Source organism: Xiphophorus maculatus, chromosome 2 (assembly GCF_002775205.1).
Source record: "Xiphophorus maculatus strain JP 163 A chromosome 2, X_maculatus-5.0-male, whole genome shotgun sequence".
Taxonomy (NCBI): domain Eukaryota; kingdom Metazoa; phylum Chordata; class Actinopteri; order Cyprinodontiformes; family Poeciliidae; genus Xiphophorus; species Xiphophorus maculatus.
In genome coordinates, this window is record NC_036444.1 from 16,789,494 (window position 1) to 16,814,723 (window position 25,230).

Below are 25,230 nucleotides of genomic sequence, written 5' to 3' on the forward strand. Positions count from 1 at the left end.
GTCAACAAACAGTTTGGTTATATTCACACACAAGGACTTTCCACTGAACGTTAGCATCTTGCTTTGTAAGGCACTTAATAGAAATTTTATAAATAATACCGAAACAAAAAAAGTAAATTTAAACACTCCAAAAATAGAAATGAAACTGCTACTTACGGTTATTTCTCAGAATGGGTCAAAAAGATTTATGTTGCTTATAATAACACAAAACACTACAGCTGCTAAAGGAACTGGGAAGATGGAGCCTACCTACTGTCTAAACCACTAACACATCTCTTCAGGCAGAAGTGATTTTATGCATATCAGTAACAGCCAGCATGTCGTTATAGATTTTACTCTTTGTTGCCTTTGCAATATATTTGCAAAGGCAACAAAAATATGGAGAACCCACAGATAAAAACAATACTGAAAGTCTGTGAAAAACACTTCAAGCAATAACATTATCAAATCTCTTCACCACAAATCACTTGAAGGAACTTGATGCCTTGCGGGAACATCTGAGTGTTTTCCATCCTGTAGTCATTGTAGTGGCATGTTAATCATGTTCTTGCCTGATTGAAGCGTAGAAAAAGATTTCTGATTTACTTTAATCAACACCTTGGAGGATTGGGGGTAATCTCAGAAGAGCAAACATGTGAGGGAGTCCTGCTTCCCACTTCCAATCAGCCGTGAGAAACTAATCTTCAGAGGCGATTCCCACAGTTTGAAACACATCATTAAGACTTAAAGTGGCATTAGAGGGGAATCCAGTTCCCTCCTTGTGGTGTTTAATCTTTAAGTAAAACAGGTTCAAGATCAGGATTTATTTGTCGAGTATTTGGAAAGATACAAGGACTTGTTCATGGAAAAATTGGAAAGTCTCCACAACATGCTAAGGTTTGACTGATGAATGTCAACAAATTATTTGTGAATCGATTTAGAGCTGGGTTTTGTAAGTTGTTCTTATTGCAAAGGCTAACTTATTTAACTGCCTTGTGTTTGGTGTAGGGAGATGTGCAGCTTTGAGTAAAAGCTGCTCCAGGATCACCTTTCGACACATCTGCAGTAAACAGAATTTGACCTGCAGCTGAATCCTCCTGCCACAGATTATTTTTTGGAAATGTGTATGATTTCTGCTGTGTAAGGATTTCAACACTCTCATCACAACATATATACCACAAACACAAAACACTGCAACAAAATCTGTGCAAGAGCTCCTTGACTTCTGTGGCAATGGGCAAATCAAAATATTAATCTCATGCTACTTCATGCAGGTGCTCGGTCTGCATCTCAGGATTCTGAATGATCATAGCATTTAAGTCTGATCCACATTGAGCTACTATCTGATTAACTCAGTTAATAATCATTTGACCATTTTATGGCACTTATAGACTAGTTTAACACATTGAAGTTTTACATCTTGGTCAATGAAATAAAATAAACAATTTCAAGACATGACAGACATGAAGAAATGTAATCATCCTGATGCCGCTTCATCCTAATACACATCTACTAAATACCACAGGAGCACATCAAAACTGGCTAAAGTGTTAAAGAAGTTAAATGTGAACTTCTTATATTATTTAGTCTAGTTGTTAGAATTGCCTGAAGAGCAAGTTCAGCTTTAAAGTCTAAAATTCCAGCGTGTTGTTTCCTGGCTCTATGTCAGCAGGCTGGTTTCTTGCTATGTTTATTCACAGGTTGAGATGTTTTCAGGGAGTAAATGAGGGCTGGCATTTAACAAGGCTCAAATGTTTAATCATCTCCAAACCAAGAAAGCAATTTGTTTTCAAATGTCAAGAGTAAATGTTAAAAAAATTCAGCGTGAGTATTTTCATCTGATGTACCTGAAAGCACCACCACTGATCTTGAACAGCAGCTGGAATTATAATTGTCCCTTTAGTGAGTAAATTATCAATAAAACAAACTTCTAAAGCCCCGGGGGGACGGAGCAGGGCAATAGACTCATGAACACCATCAGCAGGGTTGTTACAGCTGAGTCACAATCACAACTTATCTCCAAACCGGTCAATGAGAGCATCATTATGGACCTGACAGCCCTGCAGACTCACCCCCTGATTACTAATACGTCTCCCCATGCCAGGCACAAGCCCATCTTATTTATTCTCCACTGCCTTTCACTTTATTAGCGTTTCTAATCTCAGCACTTTGTTTTTGCTGCCTTCAGTTCTGCACTGAATAAAAAGAAAGCTGTCCATAATTTATGAAGCAACGACGGCTCAAAGCCCAACTCTTCCTTTGAGGTGTAGCTGCTCATCCAAGCGTGCTTCAGCTTTAATGTGTTGGACTATAGCACTGGATAACGACAGCAAATGTGTGGTGGGCACACACAACAAAACTCCTCATCATGTGTGTCTCAAGATGCCATTAGTCACGACGGCTACTCCTCAGCCTCCCAAGGACACATGATCCAGGTGCCGTTTGACCCAAGACAACATCAGAGATTGTGCCAACGTGATCCTGGCACCGGAGCAGCTGGAGTGAGTGAGTAAGTGAGTTTAGCTGCCTGCCAACAGCAGCTTTAATCAGAAAACCCTAAACTACTGTGACAAATGGAGACTGATGGCTGCATAATTGAGAGAGAAATTCAGCAACATGGACGACTCTGGACTTTTTCAGGGCAGACAGGACTTCACTTTAAGCTGAGCTAATTGAAATGAACTCTGTTTGTTATGGTTAAATGAAACTAAGAAATACATGAACTGCAGATGCCTCTTACTGATATGAAATCAATCAATTATTCCTGCTTTAGGTCAGTTAGGATTATGAAATTATTTGTTAAATGCCTGAAAAACAAAAGTCATTTTTAGATTTCATACATTTCTTTAGCGTTTGGTAGAATTGCCTTTCAATGTGGGTCAAACATTGTGGGTATTTTTTCCACACGCTTCCATCAACAGCTTGCTGAAGTTGTAGCCAATTTCTTGAGACGTAACATGTGAGAATAAGTCAGTCTCCTGGCTTACACACACATTTTCAGCTTAGATCAGGACTTTGTGATATATAGTCAACATACTGACTACAAAGTCTTTAAGCCACTTTGTTATTTACTATGCAACAGTATACACCTGAATAGGAATATACTGTATATGTACACATCGATGCATTAGTTTCTTGGCTGCTTTAGTATTTTGTGTTATTCTTTCCTCACCATGCCATCTATTTAACCATCCTGGCCAAAATACTTTAATGATCTGCAGTAATTAGGGTCGTTGTTCCTGAGTACATTTGTTTGTTTTTGCAGTAATAAGTTATTCATTGTGTGGCGGGAAAAGGAACTAAGTGAGCTGATTTGTAAAAAAACCAAAACTGGCCTGTTTTTTTTATTTAAAACTTTAAAAATAAATAAAATGCTTACACAGCAAAGAAAAAAAAAACAGTGAAACAGAAACACAAGCTTCTTACCGGATGGAATCTGTCCTCCATGGTTCAAGTGAGCCCTATTATTAACCTACTTGTTTTGACAGTTCAGGGACATTCATCGTCATTTTTTTCCTCTTAGCCTGGACCGCTCAGTGTGAGTCCAGTTCTTCTCACAGCCCCGACAGATGATCTCATTACCTCTGTCTGCCTCTCTGTGTGTAGGCGAAACGACTCAGAGACAACAGAGAAAATATCCACTTACTCTGTGACAACAATAACTCTTTCCTAGAAAGTTGTACATCAGCTCAGGATCTAGCAGGATTTTATCCAAAACTAGAGGGGATTTTAGAGAAATTTTAAAGAAAGGGGAAAAAAAAGGTGAATCGCTCTGTGATTTAAATCTTTAACACAAATACCTGACTGACTCTAAATATGCAAAATACATCCGGAGTTGAGTGACTGCTTGGAGACTTTAATGAGCTGTTGCAGCTGTCTGACTGACAGGAAACATGGCTCCAACAACAGAGCTGTCAGTGGAAACAACAGGAAGGATTTTAAAACTCCTTCAAGAATTTAAATAAATACGGTGTGAAGGAAAAGATGAACATTTTTCCCAGTCAGCTGTGTGCTTAAATTTGGAACACGTTCAAACAAAAACACAAACATCCATTTTGCAAAGAATTGGAGGCTTATGGCGGAAAGTAAATGATGCAGTAGAAAATGGATCTGCCAGCTACAGTGCAAGGATAATGCGCTGTAGTGAATTTGGGTAAAGCAGGACGTAGGAGTGATGTATTTTAAATATTTTTTGGGTTTATTTAGCAGATCTTGGTGTACAGTAAATGAACACCCCAAATTCAGTTTACTGGAAAACTAGGAAGTTAGAATAAACCAATAAAAACAATTTTTAATCCTTTTCTATGGTAACATATTTTCTGAACTACCAACTTAGGGAAGAATAAATCAGTGTTAGCTTAATTTAAAGGAGCCAAAAAGATGTCGAGATGGAAATTTTGTGTAAATTTGGCACATCTTTAATGCAGCTGATGTTTTAAAGGTGAGAAGAAATGGAGCAGAAGATTACTTTGGTGTGGTCCTGATTTGCAGGAAGAGGAACCGCTTAGCTTTTCTTCCCCGGAGCAGCTGGCTGAATTTGGGTCAGTGGTGCTTAAAGCAGTCCCCACACTGCTCTGCGTCTGTATCCCCAACCATGAAAAATACAAGCCACTAAATCAGCTGGGTTGCATTACCCTAAAAGTCCAATTCTCTGTATTGCTGTGTCACGGCAAGGGAGACCTGCCAAGGTGAATTAATTGCTATGTCATGAGCACAGAATGTTTTGCTGCACAAAAATACAGCAAGAAGTCCCTTAACAGAAAGCAGTTTAAATAAGCAAATAAAAAAATATATAAATCCAACCTGTTCCAGATGACTGTTCCAGAGACTCTCTGCATTTCTCCCAGTGCTGCCAGCAGTAGAGACGACTTCCCACAGCCTACCTGACCCACAATCATGGTCAGCTTTCCTGGCAAAAGAACATCAGAAGAACAGTTTTACTACAAATTAGCAAGAAACTTTTTTAAAGAGACAAACTGGGAGAACATATTATAGGTACTTTGTTCTTTTATTTATTGAAGCTTACCGAAGGGAATCTTAATGTCCACATTGGACAGTGTTGGTGGTCCATCTGTCCAGGTGAAATAACCACTAGTTATCTGAAAACAGTTCAGAAGTCGAGATAGAAAACATGAAAAAAAATAAATCTGTGTTTCATAAGAAACCATAGTCAAGAACGAGTCGTTTTTATTATTATTATTATTATTTTAGAAATTTAGAAAGCATTTTAAATTGATGTAAAATACTTTTTTTTCTGACATATTTCTGAATTTGTCAAGGCTGTTGAAGAGAGGCCATTCATAAAGCAAAATGTTTAAATGTGTAGAACATGCTTTGATGAGACACTTGAGGCCAATTAGTTCAGTTTTGAAGAGCTGCAGTCACTGAGCTGCTCCTTTCAGAAACCTGATGATTCTGCTGATGCATCTGGTGAGAAACAAAAACTAATCCCATTTTCTGTGCACCATTCAGCCAAACAAGCAGAGGCACAAAACCTACAAAGAAGATGATGAAGTAAAACGGTTGGAGCCTGTTGGGTTTGCAGTAAAATGAAGATACATGGAAACACAGAGTGATATGGGATTGTACATCCTGAGAAAATGTTTCATGCTTTCAGTTATTTCTTTTTTTAATATGCAGCTATGAGAGGTGAGCTATAAAGTGTTTGGAATCATGATGATATTAAGGTAGACATAAAAATATTAGAACTGTTAAAAATAAAACCATAAGATATCAAATGAGGGGGGAAAAGCAGCAAATTATGAGTTGTTTTTTTTAAATGATGTAAAAGTTGTGTTTCTAAATTAATTTTCTTTAGCTGACTGAAGGTAAAAATGGCATTTTCGATGGTGAAGGTTGCAGATCTATGGCAAAAATTACTTACGCAATATCACTGCAGCACAGATGTTTCCTAGGGCTACTTCCTCTCATGTAAGGAAATCTTTAAAGGTCATCATCAGCAGTGAAAAACCAGATAAAAACACCTTCACCTCCTTTTATTTCATTGAACTGCAGAGTGTCCAACAGCTGACCTTTAACAAAAGCTAAACCTATAGAGATTTTCATGCTCTTGCAACCGTCATCTGAACTCTCTGCAGCAAGTCAGGACTTGTTCCTGACCAGCTCAGGTGGGACTCATCAGTCTCACCTTGATGCAGATGTCTTGGTCCACCTCCTGGGAAGGCCCGTCGCCCTCCTGGTCGCCCTGTGAGCTGTAGTTGTTCCACTCGTCCCTCGGAGGGCGCTTCCGGTTCACCACCTTCAGTGGCTGGAAGTATCGGGACAAAAAGGAGGAGGACGACGAAGGGAAAGGCTTAGAGGATGACTAGACGAGGGTTGTATGATAACCAGAGTGAATAGGAGGGTTAATGGTCAAAGGTAGCGGTCGGGTGGAGGAAGAAGACAACAATCAGAACTAAATAACAGCTCAGGCAGAGCAGAATGGAAGAAACAGCGAGTCAAGTGTTTCCCCCTCGTTTCCACGGCAAAGGCAGCCAGGTTTGGATTTACCCACCACTGCCTGGTATCTGTTCTGGTTGTGGTTACTGCAGCCAGACGACATGGTCGCTTTGGGCTCCTGTTCTTCTCCGATCTCATCGCTTGAGAAAAACTCGCTGAGCTTCTGAACACTGAGAAACAATAAGAATCAAAGTGAGAATTGATGGAAAATAATAACTCAAAGACTGGTCTCTTCATCTGCGTAGAATCCTGATTCTAATCGGGTCTCTTGGAAAAGAAAAACTGACTTGAGATGAGTCAGTAGTTCATAGTGAATAAGCCCTCATGAGTTTTTTCTCTTTCTCTGCCTGACACACACACACACACATATCTTGGCGTCTTTCCAGGAAATCCTTCCTTTCTGCAGCTAAATGTCACATAAATGCAAAATACACCAGTAATCAACCTCAATTAACACTAATTTGTTCAATTTCACACACAGTAAACATGACAAGCACATCAGTTTTCAACAATACAGCATGAGATGAGCTTCACAAATTGCAAGAACATCACCAACCATTGAGTACTGGGTTATGCAGTAATAGTAGCATTCTCATCATGTTTTCATCATGATCGTTTTTTTCCCTGCTTAAATAAGTATTTCTATCATATTTATGCAAAGATAGGCCACACTGAGGAGATTTTCTTTTCTTTTCCTGACACAGTTTAAATGTGCCACATTTCTCTGTCCTTAAAATAAGAATCTCTAAGGATCGCAGGCAGCTTGCCCGCCCACTCTCTGCAAAATAAGGTCCTCTAGTGATACTGGTGCACACCAGTGATGGGACATATCTGAAGAAGAAACGTGTGCAATGTGTGATCAAGGCAGTTTCTCTCCATGATTGCAGAACTCTAGAATCTCTCATCATTTCCCAGCAGCACGATTGGAGGAAACAGTTTTGAAAGCAAAGTGTCTTTATTACTACTTCAGTGTTTCTCACTAAATTCAAGTGTGTGCTTAGACTTCCTTAAAGTACTTCAAGAAATTAAGCTCAGTTCTTTTTAATTTTTTTTTCTTTCACATTTGGTTTGACGTGTTTTGCTTTTGAGGTCATGATTCTGTGCTACTCACAGCTCCTTGGAAAAGTATTTATAACCCTCGAACCTCTTCCAAATGTTGTCACTTTGAAACTACAAACTTCAATGTAGTTTATTGGGGTTTTATGGGTGGACAATGAGGACAATTAATAAAAAACAATCAATAATAGCCAGATTTCTGGTCACAAATAATAGCTGTCTTGTTCTCCAACCTGAGCTGTGGATCTCTGTGGCTCCTCCAAAGTTACCACAAGACTTTTGGTTGCTTTTCAGATAAAAGTTTTTCACTAAAGTCGGTCAGTCTTTCAGATTTAGGACTGAACTGTTTATTTGAAACGTATCAACCAGTTAATGCCCTCTAAGAAAAAAAACTTCTGATGACTTCACTAAATTATTAGTGGTTACAGTGAGATCTGCTTAGTAATTAGACAATTAGGCAACTTATTTTACTTAGTGGAACCATAGTATAACAGACTGAAAGATAATTATGACTTTTTCTGCTTCCCGATTGAGCTGTACTTTGTGCAAAATAAGATAAACTGAGGTTTGTGGCAGTAAAATGGATGTATAAATACTTCACACAAAGCAGTGCAGAGTATCAAGACATCTTTTCAGCTGATTTTCTTTGACAATAAAAGCATGTAGGCTTACAAATGGATTTAATATCCTCAATTTCCTCTAGACAAAGACCTGCCTACAGCTCAGCTTAATGAGCAGAGCTCTATGAGCGGCCGAAAGGGAAGACATGATTAGAGACTGGTGGAGGACGGACAGACATCTGCAGCCTGATTGCAAATGATGTTACGGGTGTCAAAGTAATTGTAAAGCTCTTGGCTGAAATGAATAAATCGTAGGGTCATCAAAACAAGATGGCAGAAAAGTGATGGTCTCAGTCCCAGGATCCAATAATGAAGCAGCTCCATTTGCTGCGGGGAAAAGGTCAAGTGCTTCATCTAATCAGGTTGTTTTTCAGCACTCTGCTCATTCTCAGGCGGATTGCAGTTTAGCTGTGCCTTTAGCAAAACTAACCACAGACATTTATTACTGATAAATGCTTAAACAACCACATGAGTAAATAGGCTTATCGGTGTGTCTCACCTCACGAGGGCCTTGACGGTGGAGCGCACCACGCTGGAGAGGAGGAAGAGCGGGGTGACCAGGATGTGGAAGAGAGACAGGGAGGCGAAGGCCACAGCTGGGGACAGGTCAGCGTCCTCTGAAATATGGACGTGAACCACAAACGTCTGCAGAATGGGCAAATTGCCTAAGGTTAGTCTGAAATAAATCATCTCACTTCCTTGAAGCTGACAGTCAGGTGTGACCAGTTCAAGGCAAAAAGTCTCCGAGACAAACTGATCTGCTGTCAAAGTGTTGTCATCTGTTGAAGGAGAATCGAATCAGAGATGAATTGTTTGCCTACATGTGTCCCTGAGAGCCACCCTCCCTGCTTGGGGGTCTCTGTCTTTTCTGATTTTCTTTAACAGCCCAAGTCAGCGGCCTTGAAGGACTTCTATTAATACAGGAAGGATTTAGTGTGTTGCTGTCATGTCGCCCTCTGAAATGCTTTCCGACTTCCAGGAGCTGTCCATGCTTCACCGAGGGGTAAATACACAACACCGTGAACCGGTCACCAAGTAAAATACGAAGCTGGGCAAACAGAAAGCTAATTTAAAGTGAATTAGCAGGGAAACTCACCGTCAGCACAGCTGCAATCGGGATAGCTGCATTCATGAAAACTGGAAGCAGGAAACACAAACAGGAGGAGGATGTGAAGACTTTTCAGGATTAACAAGCAAAAACAAACATCATGAGGCAGAAAAGAAAGATTTTTATCAACTAAGCCATAGTTTTCTCATGTACGCTCATAGATAGATTTGATATTGAACAAGTACATACATTTACACATTTAAAAATGTAACCCATATTAAAACGTTAGAAAGAAATGTAGCTAGAGCAATTTTACTTTAGAATTGCTTTTGTGAACTTCTAGTTTTCCTTGACTTTCTGTTTGCCTAAAGTTGCTTTATTTTCTCTAACCTTTCAGTTTGACATCATACATTTACAATAGAAGTATTTATTTTCATGCTATACACACTTTTTGACTAAAGGTGCAACATATTTGTCCACATCTGAAATAAAACTGTTTTATGAATCTTGTTATCTTTGATACTTTCCTGCCAACTGGCAGCATGCAAACAATATTATCAACAAAATGTTTTATTCCAATGAATTAGTCCCATCAACAAAATTCTGACTGCTCTTCCTAGTTTGCAGTAATTGATTTCAGACAGAGAACAGTCTAGAGAACAGTGAGCTTTTTAAATAAAACACTTGATGTCTGCTATTTCTGATGATTGGCAAATTAATGACTGTTATTTTTGCAATTTACTTCAAAAGTAGTTTTGTTGAATCTCTGCATTTTCTGCACATGCTCTGTTAAATCAATAAAGTTTCCATGATAGCATACTGGATATTGATGTGTACAGGGCAAAGGCCTGCAGGCTGGTGAGCTCCTTGCCCCTCGTCTCCTCCACGCTGTCTCGGAAGATGTGCTCCCAGGCGTACAGCTTCAGCAGCTTGATGCCACGGAGAAGCTCGTTTGTCTTTTTCAGACGCTCGCTGGAGTATTCCTAAAATGTGAAAACTGAAATTGAAGTCTGACACGTCAAGGACACAAACTGCACACGAGGGAAACACACGAGCAGCCGCTGGAGCTCTCAAACAGTGGGGGTACTGGAGGTGAGATAGACTTTTGTTGTTGAATTGTCTAAAGTCCAACATGTTTTAAGGACTTCTGCTGCTTCAAAATGCGGCATGAGTCTCTTAACATCTCCTTTTCACATTCAGTAACATATTTTCTCTCTACTAAACATAAAACATTTCTGATATCAGTAATTAGAAATGCCTTATTTAGCTTGACTGGAAAGCAGTTCAGTCCACTCCTGCTGGTTTCGACTGCTTTAAATACAATAATCTGACATTTAAGATTTTTCAATCTAGAGGACAGAATAAACCATCTCTGCCTGCTTTATAAGAATAAAACAAGATATAAACACTGTACAGAAACACGCACCAGGGTATTCTTTTGTGTTTGTGATAGCTTTGTGGCTACAAAGTATTGAACAGGAGCTAGCACAGCGATGACGGTGGCTCCAATCAAGGCACTGATTCCCAAGAGGTAGTAGAGGAGGATCACCCCCAGAATGATCTGAAAGGCAATGAACACATAAGTTAAATATCGTAGGAGGGAGGATTCTCACTGTGCTTTCAGTGAGAAGGTGTGCACTTTTACAATGCCCAGTGGCAATCCTATTCATGTGCCACACATATAGAGTTTTGTGGCAGAGAGAATAAAGAACGAAGCAGCAGAGAGACGATGTTCGAACTTTTTATTCCATACAGGAAGTTGCAAGACAGCAAAGGACAGAGAAACAGATCCTCGTGGATTTTATGTAGTGGTCTGGTGTACCAGCTTCTGATGTGATTTAAATGTAACCTCAAGATTTAACATTGTCATTATTTATGAAACAAAATGTTTTTAAGAGCACATTTGCTGCTCCAAATAGATTTAAGGCAAGCAGCCAGATGCTATGACTCTAATTAACCAAGTATCAACTCTGACCATTATGATCAAATGATCCATTTAGGGAGCAAACAGGTGTTTACACAGTGCCAAACAGGAAGGAAACCAGTAGTGACATTAGAGATGCAGTTATCACTTCCATCAACAGGATCTAACCTTTAGAACCTGTGCACCCTCCAGACACTGAATTTATCATAAACTCATATATATTCCCAACCATTCTAAAGTTAATATGTGAGGCCATCTGCCAGACAATTAAAGCCTGAATGAATTTGGGTCACGTAAGTAATAGTGTTGAAAGGAGAATGAGATTCAATTCCTCCACAACAACGATTTTGACCTCATCTTCAGTAAATAATGATTGAGCCAAACAGTTTGTGTGTTTTTGCCCAAAAGGAATCGATGGTTTGTAGGTTTTATAAGCTTCTAAAAACCAGGTTGGGTTTATTGTATCCTGTTCTGTAAAATCTGATTGTTCAAAGAAGGAGCACTTTCTTTTAACCACGAATGCATGTGGTGAAGTGAAGTGCAGCCACTTAGATGATCTCCATATTTACCAGGAAACATAAAAACAGTACAGATTTTTACATGGGAAGAAACACACAAGGAAAGACATGACTTTAAGATTCTTTAACATTCCTCACATCGCTGTCGTCCCATTAAGTGACATAAATGCAACAAACTACATGTTAACCTCTCTGACGCTCTGCACCGTCCGTCGTTATTGGCACGGCAATAATTGCACACTGACTTCAGGAAACCAAAAAAAGATGCATGTGACACCTCCCCGTCGTCAACGCCGACAAGATGATGTATGTCGCTGGGGTCGAGGTGGCTGATTCTCTTTTAGTCCCAGGCGAGACAATCATGCAGACTCCCCCCACCCCCACCGCAGTGTCTGTCAGCTCCTCACATTACAGAAACCTGATTTAAAAGGGTTCACTCCACACACAGACAGCGCACACAGGACTGAGAGCAGCTTTTCAAAGGCATCAGTGCTTTCAGACCACAGAAATGCTGGCAAGGAGGGTCCCCGGTGTCCGAGATAAAAGCACAGAGCTCCACCCGGAGATTTTTGAGATAATTTTGAAGGGAACAAGTCTAAGCCTCTTCCTAATCCAGACAGCAGAGCTTACATGTTTTTTGTGCATGTTTTTCTATCCTACGCCGGTACCATGGAAGATTCAGAATTTGATATAAAAAGAAACTTTTTGAAATATTATTTCTAGTACAGATGTATGTGATGTCTAAATGAAAAGGCCTTTTTTTATTTAATCCAAGGACACAATCGAAATCGGCTGTCAGTTCCATCTTCATGAGTCTCTTCCTTTTCCTGATCATGCCCCTTCATTCAATTCCTCAAGTTTCCTCCCTCAGAGATGCTGATATTGATCTCCACACAAATCGAAACGAATATCTCCATTCCTAAAATATCCCCAGAAGGGAGAAGATGAGGAAGGGAGAGGCATTTCAGGACAGAGAAACAAAATTGTCAGCATGTGAGATGCTCTAGATCAGGGGTGGGCACTCCTGGTCCTCGAGGGCCGGTGTCCTGCAACTTTTAGATGCATCTCTACTTCAACACACCTGAGTCAAATAATGAGGTCGTTAACAGGACTCTGGAGAACTTGACTGCACTTAGGAGGAGATTCAGCTGTTGGATTCAGGTGTGTTGGACCAGGGAGACATCTAAGAGTTGCAGGACACCGGCCCTCGAGGACCAGGAGTGCCCACCCCTGCTCTAGATCCTCTTGCTACAGATGCTGAAGCTTCTCATAGCAGGAAAAGCACTTGTGTGTTTGATGGGATTAGAAATTACAGGTTTCAAATAATATTCCTGTCATTTTTTGTTTGTCAAAGTTTGGTTGGAGAGAAATTAGAAATTAGCTGTCAAACCTAAATGTCAAACATTTTTGTCTGCTGTCATAATATACGCTGCTCACAAAGATGCCGATTTGCTTGATGGGAAGAACAAAACTATGGGGAAGCTGAATTTAAAAACACCTTAAAAATAGTTTATCTGGTTCCTGTGTGAGTGAAAGCAGGCCTCACAATGCTGAGACAAACTTCTGATGCTGTGGAGGATGGGAGCTCCTCTAAGATCTGGACCAGTCAAACCAGTCACACTGAATAATGCTGCAGGCAGAGAAACATTCTCAATGGCTTCTCCATTCCCTTTAGTGTCAGATATACTCAGACTGAACTTATTCAAATGTGGTATTTTATATGTAATGTAAAACCAATTGGATTTTGACTAGAGATTTTTTTTTCCATGTTAATTTGCCAAATTTGATTCTGTTTATTTCATCATCACGAGTCTAGCAAATAGTACATTTAAGTTATGTATCTTCTTCACTGTTTGGTTTGTTATTATTTGAGAAGTCTTCCTTTTTAGCGTTTTTAGCAATACAGAGATATTTGTGAATTAATTTTGGGCATGATTTCATCTACAGTCATGTTTTAACTTTTAGATTTTTAAAGTTTATTCTTTTTTAAATGTTAATCTCACATCAATTCTTATGTAACTTTTCTTCATCCTTTTTCAGTGCAGTCTTTTAAATCCATGGAAGTGGTCAAGAATTTATTTTCAGACATAATAGATTTGCTGATTACCAATGCGAGTGTTTTGATGTTTGGTGACCTCTGAGACTTGTTGGGTTTTGGACACCCGAGTATTTTAAATGAGTTGATAGTTGCAATAGCAAAGGCTCCAGGGTGCCAGGCAGGAATCACAGGGCTCAATAAAGGAGGCCAGGCTTTCAGCTACAATTATAAAGTCTGTTTCTGATTGTTCAGGCAGAGACATTCACATCAGTGACCTGCTGGGGGCCATCTTGTTTGGCTCCCATAGTGATCATCTTGTTGCTCCAAGAACAGAAGAGCAGGTACTGAACTTTCTGCTGTCCTGTTAAGCCTTCATAAAAAGACTTCCTCTTTCCTGAAATGTCTTCTCTGCTCTTTACGCTGTGCTGGGAGACAGACCACACTTTCTGGGAAACACACATATTGATTTCGCTGCAGTTGGACCTGTGTAACCTCTGCAGGGGCAGGGAGCTCCTTCTGATACCCGTGTTGATGCTGGCCAAATCCAAATGCAAAACTACTGAAAACATTTTTTAAAAATATAATGAAAATGGTAAAATGGTTCCTGTCTCAGTTGGTTATGTCCTTGTTGCCTCTTTAATGCTTCTGTTGCTAGTGTGATGAAAATAAAATCAACAAGCACCTCTGGTACTAAACTGACCCAGTCAATGTTTGGCTTGAAGCTAAAATCAAATTAAAAAAATTAATCTTTTGTTTAATAATTGGCTTAAAAATAAATGGACATTACAGAAACATTAACCATAAACAAGTTATCCCCTTCACTGCGGTTGCTGCTGTTTGAATTCAAGATGTTTCTTGAGTATTATGCTTTTGCTCATAGCATAATCTGCAGATCTTAAAGAGTGAAAATCCATAGAAAATATTTGGCCCATCAAAGATCTAAGGTGAAATTCAAAAGCCCTCTGACTCATCAAGTCCCAGGAGAAGTCAGCAAAGTTCAAGAATAATTGATTCACTCAAAGTTTGAGGCAGACAGGTGAGCACCGATGACGAATACCAATGCTGCTGTAACATGTGAAACACCAGCAGGCTTTAAGTGCCCATGACAGATGAAGCACAGCCAAGTGCTGTTTGATTTCTGTGTTCTTTATTTGCCTTGGCTCTGTAACGAGACATAATGTCAGCACAGTCACTGTTTGCTGGACAGTTTAGTTTGCAGCGGGTTCAGAATCTGACGTTCTACAGTATATCCGCATAAAATCCTGCAGAGAATTGTTAATTTGCTGTTGGTTGTGAGTCTGGATTGAAACTGTATGCAGAAACAAAAACCACACCATAAACACAAGCAATCCCTTGAGTTCAGCCTGGTGGAAAATTAAATCGAATGGTACAAAGTACAAGCTTTGATATTTTCATTTTTTTTTTTTTTAGCTAACAAATATCGTAAAGATTTTGTTTTATGTTTTTGCTTTATCACTTCAGCCTTTCAACATGATATAAGGCTCTGAATTGTTATTCTCATTTGGAAAACAAACATGTTTTTGCAAAAGAATTTCCTACTGGAAAGACATAAAAGGATTAATTTGTCAAACAAATAAAAGATATTCTAAAAATTACTCAGATGTGACTACACTTTGCTGCAGAACAGCACGGCTACACAAAAGAACCAGCGTTTGTTTTGTGATGGGATTAGTGAGACCAAAACCAAAATGGTGACAAGGCTTTTTTTTAAGATGTTGATATCATTAAAAAAATCATTAAAAAAAAACGTTCAAGTTCAGAAAAAAATATTTCTTTTTAAAATAACTATTTAATAATGATAAGCACAGTATGACAATAAAAATAAACTGTTTTCTTTTAAGAATGTGAGCAGTGAAAAATGCTTTTGTTGTTTAAAACTGTCACAATTTACGCTAAATATAAAGGATATCCTGATCCAATCCTAAGTATCATCTCAGCAACCTGGTCAAGCATATTGAGGCGGTCAGTGTCAGACTTTGATAAACTCAACAGATTATAAAAGATGCACTGAGAAAACTTTTATAAACCCAAACGAATTGACTTTTTCTTTTGAAGTCTGACCTGTAAGTCTTGACGACACACAATTAATTGGAGTCACACATATATATTTTACAAGCAAAATTATTAATGGGTCTGATTAAAACAGAGTGTAAACATGCTAATCTTAGCCTGGCCTCTAAACATGGTTTTAATGAAGACAGTAACTGTATGTGCTAAATGTTGTGTACGTTCAGAAACACAACTAAACACATTTCAGGTTGATATTACAGCCCTCTAAATCATCTAAACCTTCCCACCAACTTACATTTTCTCCAGATTATAAACAAATAGAACCCAGCAGGAATACTAATGTCCAATGATTTTATGTCATAAAAATGCCTTTTATTTTATGTAGATGGAAAAAGACTCAGCAGGTAAATACAACTCAATAATATCTCTTTTCTACACGTAGGAGAGGAATGGGCAATTCACAGAGGGAACTCTGAAGTGAGCAAGCATCATGTGATGATTAATTTCCAAATATTATTGACCCTCTAGGGTTTGCTGAAAGAGTAGCTCCATTAAAAGTTGTTTTTAATTCTCATTTTCATTGTCCTCATTGGTGTTTGGGTTCAGTTAATCACACAAATAATTGATCTCACAAGTTTTACACAGGAAAAAAACCTTTCACTGGGGAAGCTCAGAGCTTTCTAATAGACTGCACACAATAACAGAGAATCAATTTAACTCCGACTGTGGCAATAACATCCAATACTGAAGATTAAAGTTCTCATCCTCACAATTCTCACTATACATCACTTTATTTCCCACATAATAAAAATGCCTGCTGAGTGAGCTCTAAAAGATCAAACAAACCCAGATACTAATTTGTGGAATAATAGGAGAAACATGCTGTAAAAACACAAATATAGTAGCTTTTTTACAACGCTTAGTGAGGAAGAAAAGGGAACAGAGCATACAAACAAATCAAAATGCCTCACAGAAAGGAGACTATTACGTTTTTGCAAGAATCTATGCTTCAAACCTTCTGCTGCCCGTTGTTGCTATGGAAGACGAAATGAACTGTAAAAGTACACATATGCATTCAAAACATGCACACAAAAGGAGACAAAAACATGTTTCCTACCTGCACTGGCATGGCCCACAGGTTAGGACAGAGGAAAAAGAACCACATGAGCTGGTTGGTATCTATGGCAACCAGGTTACAAATCTGAGCGACGGTGAGCTCTCCCATGGACATGTTGGAAGTGCACAGGCGCATGATTTTGTTGTAGATTTTTGTCTGGGGAGAAAAATGATATTCCGAGACATTACATCCAGAAATATAATTTATTTCGCGTAGCTTTTTAAGCCCAAATAGAATAAACCAAAGTGGTGTGTGACAGCAAAATGATTCAAGGGAAATGAAAGGAGGAAGGAAAATCGACACCTGCTTTTAAATCATTTAAGAAAGACAAAATAGAAAATTTCCCTTGCATTTGTATTCACCTCTCTTTACTACATCACATTGCCTTCAAAATTCACCTATTTATTAAATAGGACTCTTATGAAAGAGTCCATCTGTCTGCTGTTTAATCTCAGAGAACATTAGAGAACAAATAACGTCATGAAGACGAAGGAATACAGCAGAAAAGTTAAGGATAAAGCTGTTAAAAGGTTAAAGCAGGGTTATAAAAAAATATCTCAGGCTTTGGACGTCTCATGGCCGACCAGCTGAGTTGACAGATGTGGCAACGAGAACGTGATTGAGAGAGGCAGTGACCGCCCATAAAGAAGCTGTGGACGGGACCGCTATTAGTTTTGCACTCCACAAAGCTGTCCTTGATGTTTTAGTGGCAGGAAGAAAGCCAAAGTTGAAAAGCAAGCCAAAAGTGGTCCAGTTTGTAGTTTAGTGGTATAGGAGCAATCATGTAGGAGAAGGAGCTCTGTTCACATGAGACCAAATTTGGATGTGAATCTGAATTTAACAGTGATTTTAAGCATCATTATGACTAATTATTTGCTAATTTAATACAGAATTGCATCCCAATGCGTCTTTATGACTAAAACTGAGTTTTCAACCAAGAGGATTGAAAAAGGGTTAATGTATAAAAATCTCTGGTGGACATCTCACCTGTATGGCTCCTCGCAGGTTGATTCCAGTTTCGATGGCGACGTAGTAGGAAGCTTGGAGGAAGGTCCTCTGCAGGAGGAGAGCGATGAAGAGCAGCACTGCCAACACGTACGCATTCTCCAGGAATTCTTTGGATGAAATAAAATAGATGCCAAGAAGCTTCATCTGTAAGGACAGGAAGCAGAGGGAGAAATAAAAACACTGAAGGATTCTTTATTGTTATTCAAGCTGCAAACTCAAATTCAGAAAGAAATCCTCAGTGTCAACAATGCCGTCTCTTGTGTGAGTACAAAACCTCAAACAGAAAGCATTTTGTAAGTAGGATAAGGTATAGCCCTCAAGGTGTAACCACATTTTCAGTGGAAATAGATCATCCTCTATAGATTATTACTGATGACTGGTTAATTTGTGCCTCAACATCAGATATTTCTTTCTTTTCTCCAGAGTTAAGTTGTCATATCCTAAAGTGGAGCCACTTTTCAGCTACTCTGTTAAACTGAGCTGCTATTCTGATTACATTTCATGGACTCAAGCTCAAGAGCCCTTTTGTGATTCTGTAATTAAGTTTGTACATTGAAGCTCACATCTGCCTCCCTGAAACAAATACTCAATATTTCTTTGGTGCAGGAAAATGCCTGAATGGCTCTGAGTCTGCACTGTGAGGAATCTAAGAAGCTCAAAGAGCTTCAGCAGCAATAGGTCTCATAAATATTTGAACAGTTTAGCATTAGTGGATGGGGAAAAAGGAGAATATCATACGTGTCTCACCAAACTGTGACCTTTAAGAGCCAAAGATGAGGCTGTCAAAATTCTCAGTTTTTGTTGTGGTTGTGATTCAAAATCCCCCAAATGTTTAAAATATTTTTCTTTCAATGAAATGTATTAATTAATTATTAATTAATTATGTTATTGTGTTCTTTTACATGCAAAGTGGTGCTGTTTCCACTGCAAAAACAAAAAATCTTATTTTGTCTTATTTCATGTGCATATATCTCAGTGCACTTTAAACATAACTAACCTACAAGTAACTTTTAAGTAAGAAATAGCAGCTTGTTTTAAGTCTATTATTCCTTACTATTGATTTTAAAAAGTTCTGGTTATGTTGGCAGAAATGTATAACAAGACATTTTTCCCATGTTTAAAATGAAATAATCTACCAGTGGAACAAATATTTCCTCTTCATAATAAAGGAATTATTGACGTAAAACGAGTTCCTGTATCTTGCTGAAAAGTTACTTGTAAGTTAGTTTTGTCTGCTTTTCAAGCGTACTAAGATATTTGCAATAGAGACCGAACATAGTTGGCAGGTTGTGGTGTTTCTGTGCTCCAGAAGGACTCTCACCGGTTGCTGGATGGTACGATTGTCTTTGCTGATGTGGTGAACGATGCCAGAGATGCAGAGCGGGCCGGCGAAGCCCAGCAGGTCAGCCATGATGCGGAACGTGATGCTGAGGATGAGAGGCCTGCCGAAAGCTTTCCTCAAAGCCAGCCAGATCCACTTCGGACCTTGAGGTGCAATGCCCTGAGGCTTCTGAGCGAGAGGTCAACAAAAAAAAACAAAAAAAAAACTGGAATCAAAGCGATCAGCATGGTAAGTGAAATTATTTAGGGATTATAACCAAATTCCAGAATTAAGGCCAGACTGGACAAATACTCTGCCTTGAAATCCAAATTATTTAAGGTATTTGCCCCTGGATGCATAATTTTGACCTTCTGAATATAAGAAAAACAAATCTACAAATTTAAATTTGTACACGGAATCTTAGTTTCCCTTCATCTTGCAGTTTTTTGCATGGTAAAAAGAACAATTTAAATAAATTATTAAAAGTCCAACATTAATATAAACTCTTGGCAGTGATGAATGGATGTAAACTCCTCCAGAAAAAACTGTGTTTGCTGAATGGAGCTCATTTAGAGTGGGTGACATACAATTATACTTTCTTTAAAGGGTTTTTAAAAATATAAATTATTGCGCATATTAATCCTCATCTATTAGTAATATTATGTGTCACCAGCTGGTAATTTGCAATAAAATTGGATCATTTCCTCTTGCTGCAGATCCTAAGTCTTCTCCAAGGAATTTAACTGGCAGCCCAACAAAAGGAAAATAAACTGTCTCAGATTTTTAAAGAGCAATAATAGAGCAAAGAGAAATAAATGTGTGGGCGCAAAAGCACAATTAAATGAAGTGCTGCTCCTTCAACTGCAGCAGAAAACCACAAAATGAGGGGAACTCAATGGCTGCAGTCACTCTATATCTACAGAGGATGTGATGATTAATGGAAAGTTTGTGAGACCCTCAGATGTGTGCAGTGTGTATAAATGCTGTGGAAATAATCGTGTCAGCAATGCAGAACATCAGACAGCAAATCAATTCAAGGTTATTCTTACTCTAAATGCTTCAGTACATAAATAAAAAATAACCTGGTATTTAAAAAATCTATTTGAGGCTGTAATTTATTCTGAACACGTTGAGTCAGATAATTAGAACTGATCAGAAGAAAACATCTGGACCGTCACTTTAACAGGATGCTGAGTGTGTGTGTGTGTGTGTGTGTGTGAGTGTTGGTGTGCATTGGGGTGAACATGAGTGAGTCATGCTCAGATTTGTGAGAACAGACGTGACTGCTACCATGTCTCTCCATCTTTCTATTGGAGCTCCTAGTTTTCATGCGCAACACACATCGCCGTGCGTATCCCAGTTGCGCACACAGACACAGATCTTCTGCTCCTACCCCAGGTTCAACAGCTACTGAGGATTTTGTTTCCTTCTCACACTCTCTGAGCAAAACTAGCTTCCCATGAAGAGCAGCGCTTTCAGTCCTTCAGGGGTCGGGATGTCACCTCGTTCACAGATAAATGGGAATGACCCGGCGTCTTCAGACCCCCCTCTAAGTGCCCCGCTGCCACCGCCCTTCCCCGGCACTCCCCTGGGATCTCTCAGCCTTTCTCTCATCCTTCACTCCTGCCGGAAGGAAGCGGAGTAGCGGTCACACCGGACGAGTACGCAGCAGTGACGACTCTCGGATGAACCAACAAACACTGGAAAACAACGACCCTGTGGAGAAGGCCCTTTACGTCTGACCCCTGACACACGGTCCATCAGTAAGACAGAGGGAGTCCCAGAACGGAGCAAATGAAGGAAAAAAGAAGGATTTTCAGCTTAGACAGGCATTAGAACAAGAATGGCTCAGGGTGCGATCAATAAGGAGTCCAGAGAGACGAAAACTGTCTCTAATACTGTTAAACATTCCAACCAAACCAGTTACACTTTTATTATCACTTAATATTACACTTGCATATTTTTCTGGAGATTTTCTCTAACAACATTACAGAAATGTCATAACAGTTTAACAATTTATATGCATAATTTTTATAGGAACATTTTCTTTTTTTAAGTGCCAAATAGAAACATTGTAACATTATTTTATCTTTATCATGTAGTGGAGTGTTAAGCAAAACACACCTGCAGGATACTTGGATAAATTTTTCTTATTCAAAAGAATGTTGAGATTTTATTTCCTTGTTTCCCCCAAAAAACAAAATGGAGTTACCAAACAACATAAGTGAAACATTTTCAAGGTGTTTTACCACATAAGTCAAGCTTAACAACAAACACAATTAGTAGCCACAGCTGAAGATGCAAATTTATTTCCAAGCACACCTCCTTAATTTTTTATTATTTATTTGTAGTGTCTGTCTGTAGGAAAACAGTTCAATTGTATGTGTGTAAAAGCAGAATGGGTCAAAGCATCACTTTTAACTCGTCTGCAAAATTCAACAAACCATTAATAGTGTGAATCTGCAATCGCATAACACGGTAAATATAATAAGAGCCATAAATCCACCTAACACCTCTAACAGTGCCAAGAGACAAGCGCTTTGCAACATGTAGCTACAACTAAAAAATTGTAATATAATCTAAAATAAACAGACGGGAATGTAAAGAAACATTGTGCAAACACAGATACAGGACGTGCCTGATTGCATTTTCCTGTTTACACTATCGGAAAGCTTACTGCAAGCCCAAATAAAGTTTAATAATCCCAGAGCAGACCGGGCTGAATCATCTCATGACCTGCTTTCATATGAGAACAGCTGAATAAAGTAGGACTGCAGGGTTCAGAGGTCACTCCCTGCACACGTCACACAGGCTGCATCAAAGATATTCTTCTGAGACATTAAAAACACAAAACTGACAGAGGAAAACTGAATAAATAAAAAAGTGAAGTCGGGGCATCCAGGAAAAAACTTCATACACTCTGAACACAGAATTAGTTTGATTTGGTTTAGAGTGTAAAATCTGATTTTGGTTCCCACCTAAGATAATTACATAAAAAAAGCTGCTTTAATTTTGTTAGCTTAGATGTGCATCTGCATCCTAGTAGGTTTGCAGTGAATGGACAATCTAGTGTTTTCTAAAGACTCTTGGCTGCACCTGATTTTAGGGGCATTAGAGAAAAGGAGTTTAAAGACAAAGGCACAAAATATTTTTCCTAAGTATTTATTAGTAAAGCATTTTTAAAACCATGTGTCATCTTCTTTGAATACACTATTCAAAACTATGTGTTAATAATCACATAAAATCTTGTTAAAATGCACTATAATAGTTCACTGTTATTCAGGAATTCCAATCATTTGCAGAGTTACTTGTTTAATTCATAACTGAACTGAAAAACTAAACTATAGAAATCTGTATTATCTAATTTTCTCACATAGATCCAAGTTTTATGCATTCTGTGACCAGGTGCATGTATCTTTTACAGCTCACCTTCTGCTCTTCAAATTCCTGGCGGAGCTTTATGTAGTTGGTGAGCGCCCGCATGGCGATGGGGAGTTTGCCGATGACCTTCAGGTCAATGGGCCGCCTGTGAGCCGACGTGATGAACGTGTTCATCCACCAGTAGGTGGCTTTAGACAGCAAGTTGACAAACGGCTGCAGGAAACGAACGCCGAGGTCCTGGAGGTCTTCCGGGGGCTTCACTTCTGTCGGATTGGCGAAACACATGTAGCGCTGCGACAGAAAAGAGAGGTCTGATTATTGCTCAAATCAGTCCCAAGACATGGCAACAAAGACCGACCGAAATAATTTGGAGAAACCTCTGATTACAGAGAAATCTAAACTTGCAGCAGCTTTTGTTTGGAGAGCTAAAATGCAAAAGATGTGTTATTTAAACACACTATTATTAGTGGGCTTAATCACAGCTGCTGCAAGATAAACCACATTCATTGTACATAGATAACAAGCTGTCTTATAATCCTATGACAACTTGGAAAAGCTGAACCGTTGATGAAAACCTTAGCTGAAGCTTTTAAATGAAATAAAAACTGACAGAGTTAAATAATTGTCATGATAAGGCTTTCACACTTACTGTGTGAGGACAGAATAATGTGCTACATATTGCCACATGTATCCGTATTAATAAATTAAGGGAAATATTAGTAGTTGTATTTAAAGTTAACTCATGGTATGAACTTGTGTATGATTAAAATGAATGTATAACACAGTTTTTACATTTTTATTTTCCCCATGACGACAGTAAATCTCGAGAAATGAAGTCACAAATAAATCACTGACAAAAAGAATCACATAATCATATAAGTAATATTTAAATTGGATAACAGTTGCAGGTCATATGAAGGCCAGATCACTTAAATCCTTATAACAGAGCAGATAACAAACAGAGCTTCGACAGGCTGAGAGTGATGGAGTTTCTCCCCGGGGAAACCTGCACACTAACAGATGTTTGCTCAGATCTGGGGCTAACACAGATAAACACGCTAAAGTGTCCACAGGAAAAAGACACGCAAGTGTACACTGTACTGGCATTTTCCTTTTTATGCTCAGAAAGGGTCAGGCGGCTAGCTGTAAATGTTAGAAAATGAATAATCTTAACGTGAAGGCACGACTTTGATGTAAAAATTGATAAAATGCTAACAAAAGACATGATTAGGATGCCACCTGACTTTAACCTGACCCATATTAAATTTAAACTGTAGGAGACAGATGTCAGCTGCAGCTCTTGTTGTGGTTAATAAACCTGAGAGACTCTTTGCTTTTATAACGATTCTTTTTGCATTGTTTTTTAATCAAACTGAAAATCATGGATGTTTTGATATTTATCCTTTAATCAATTGAAATGCCAATATTGATGTCTAATTCGTCAACTTTTTGTTGCTAATAGTATCACTGTGGACATGTCAGTAGTAAACTTGAAATAAATTTTACCTGCAAAAGTCTGTATTTCTGTATATGTGTGTTGGTACCTAGAAAATACATGTTTTTGTTGCTTTCACATCAAAGCAGTAATATCCAACCAAAGTCACATTCACCAGTATCAATAAATCTATACTAACAGCTCATTAAAACCCACGCAGCAATCCTCCAGCCTAATGATTTCCATCTCAATGCATACTGCATCATAAATCAAACATTATCTTTGCTTAAAAGATGACACACACACGAACGCTCACCCTCCCCAGGATGACGTTGATCTCCACAGCCAGTAGAAGTCCATAAAGCAGCACCAGAAGTCCAGTGATGCAGTAGCGGAGCTGCCTGGGGCCGATGCCGTGCTCAGTGTACTTTGCGAACTTGATGGTCTTCATGATGAAAGCCAGCACCCAGTAGATCAGCAGGGCTGTGGAACAATCACAAAGACCAGAGAGAAGCAGCAAATCACAAAGCAAGCAGATAAGATAAAGAAACTGACTGGAGGGCAGCATTTAAGTTAAAAGCCACAATGTTGACAGGATGATGAATCAAAGTGTCAAAACAGTGCCATGGAAAGGTATTTATTACACCATTTATGTCACTTAAAAATCACAAACAATAGTGTATTTTATTCAGATTGTTCCATCCTTGTTTGTAATTTAATCTCAGTATTAATCCAGCTGTTCTGCTAAAGGCATCAGAGGTTTGTTGAGAACATTAGTGAACTCACAGAATCATAAAGACCAAAGGACACAGCAGACAGGTCAGACATATTGCTGGGGAAAGTTTAACCCCTTAACATTCACCCCCAAAATGCTTACATGTGATCCACTGACAGCTAAAGCAGAATTAGGTTATAAAACAACATCACAAGCTTTCAGCATCTCATATAGCTCTGTTACAGCCATCATCTGAAAATGGAAACAACATGTCACTGCAAAAACATGACATGATGCACTGGCTGCCTATTTATTTAAGGATCAATTTAAGTTTGGGTTGTTTTTAAGAGTTTTGGTGACTTGTTTAACTTTTAACGGAATGTGAGTTTGACATTGATTGTTATTGCATGCTATTCAGATGTTGTTGTGCTATTAGGACTTAACTCTGTCCTGTAGTTTACCTGGTTTTACCTTGCTTTATAAATAAACACAGTATGGTGTAGCTTAGAGCTCTTTCTAACACGCCAGACCTGGCAGGGAGAACATTACTCAGGGAAGCAGCCAAGAGGCCCAATGGAAC

At 38.8% G+C, this 25,230-nt stretch overlaps 1 protein-coding gene across 9 annotated transcripts in view; it reads right to left on the reverse strand.

Annotated features, from left to right (window-relative positions):
* The window catches only part of abcc8 (ATP binding cassette subfamily C member 8), a 67,252-nt gene that overhangs the window by 26,007 nt on the left and 16,015 nt on the right, over positions 1 to 25,230 (reverse strand). For 5 of the 9 annotated variants that reach the window (XM_023346413.1, XM_023346431.1, XM_023346402.1 and 2 more), the window contains exons 5-17: positions 24,252 to 24,418; positions 22,549 to 22,791; positions 19,120 to 19,308; positions 17,778 to 17,942; positions 16,791 to 16,946; positions 10,589 to 10,723; positions 9,983 to 10,145; positions 9,211 to 9,251; positions 8,614 to 8,759; positions 6,494 to 6,608; positions 6,128 to 6,304; positions 5,006 to 5,078; positions 4,783 to 4,888 (exon numbers count right to left, since the gene is read on the reverse strand). In XM_023346413.1, coding sequence (XP_023202181.1) covers positions 4,783 to 4,888; positions 5,006 to 5,078; positions 6,128 to 6,304; positions 6,494 to 6,608; positions 8,614 to 8,759; positions 9,211 to 9,251; positions 9,983 to 10,145; positions 10,589 to 10,723; positions 16,791 to 16,946; positions 17,778 to 17,942; positions 19,120 to 19,308; positions 22,549 to 22,791; positions 24,252 to 24,418 — 1,876 coding nt within the window. The remainder of the gene's footprint in view (positions 1 to 4,782; positions 4,889 to 5,005; positions 5,079 to 6,127; positions 6,305 to 6,493; positions 6,609 to 8,613; positions 8,760 to 9,210; positions 9,252 to 9,982; positions 10,146 to 10,588; positions 10,724 to 16,790; positions 16,947 to 17,777; positions 17,943 to 19,119; positions 19,309 to 22,548; positions 22,792 to 24,251; positions 24,419 to 25,230) is intronic. The other 4 variants (XM_023346408.1, XM_023346454.1, XM_023346418.1 and 1 more) reach the window with 2 other exon arrangements.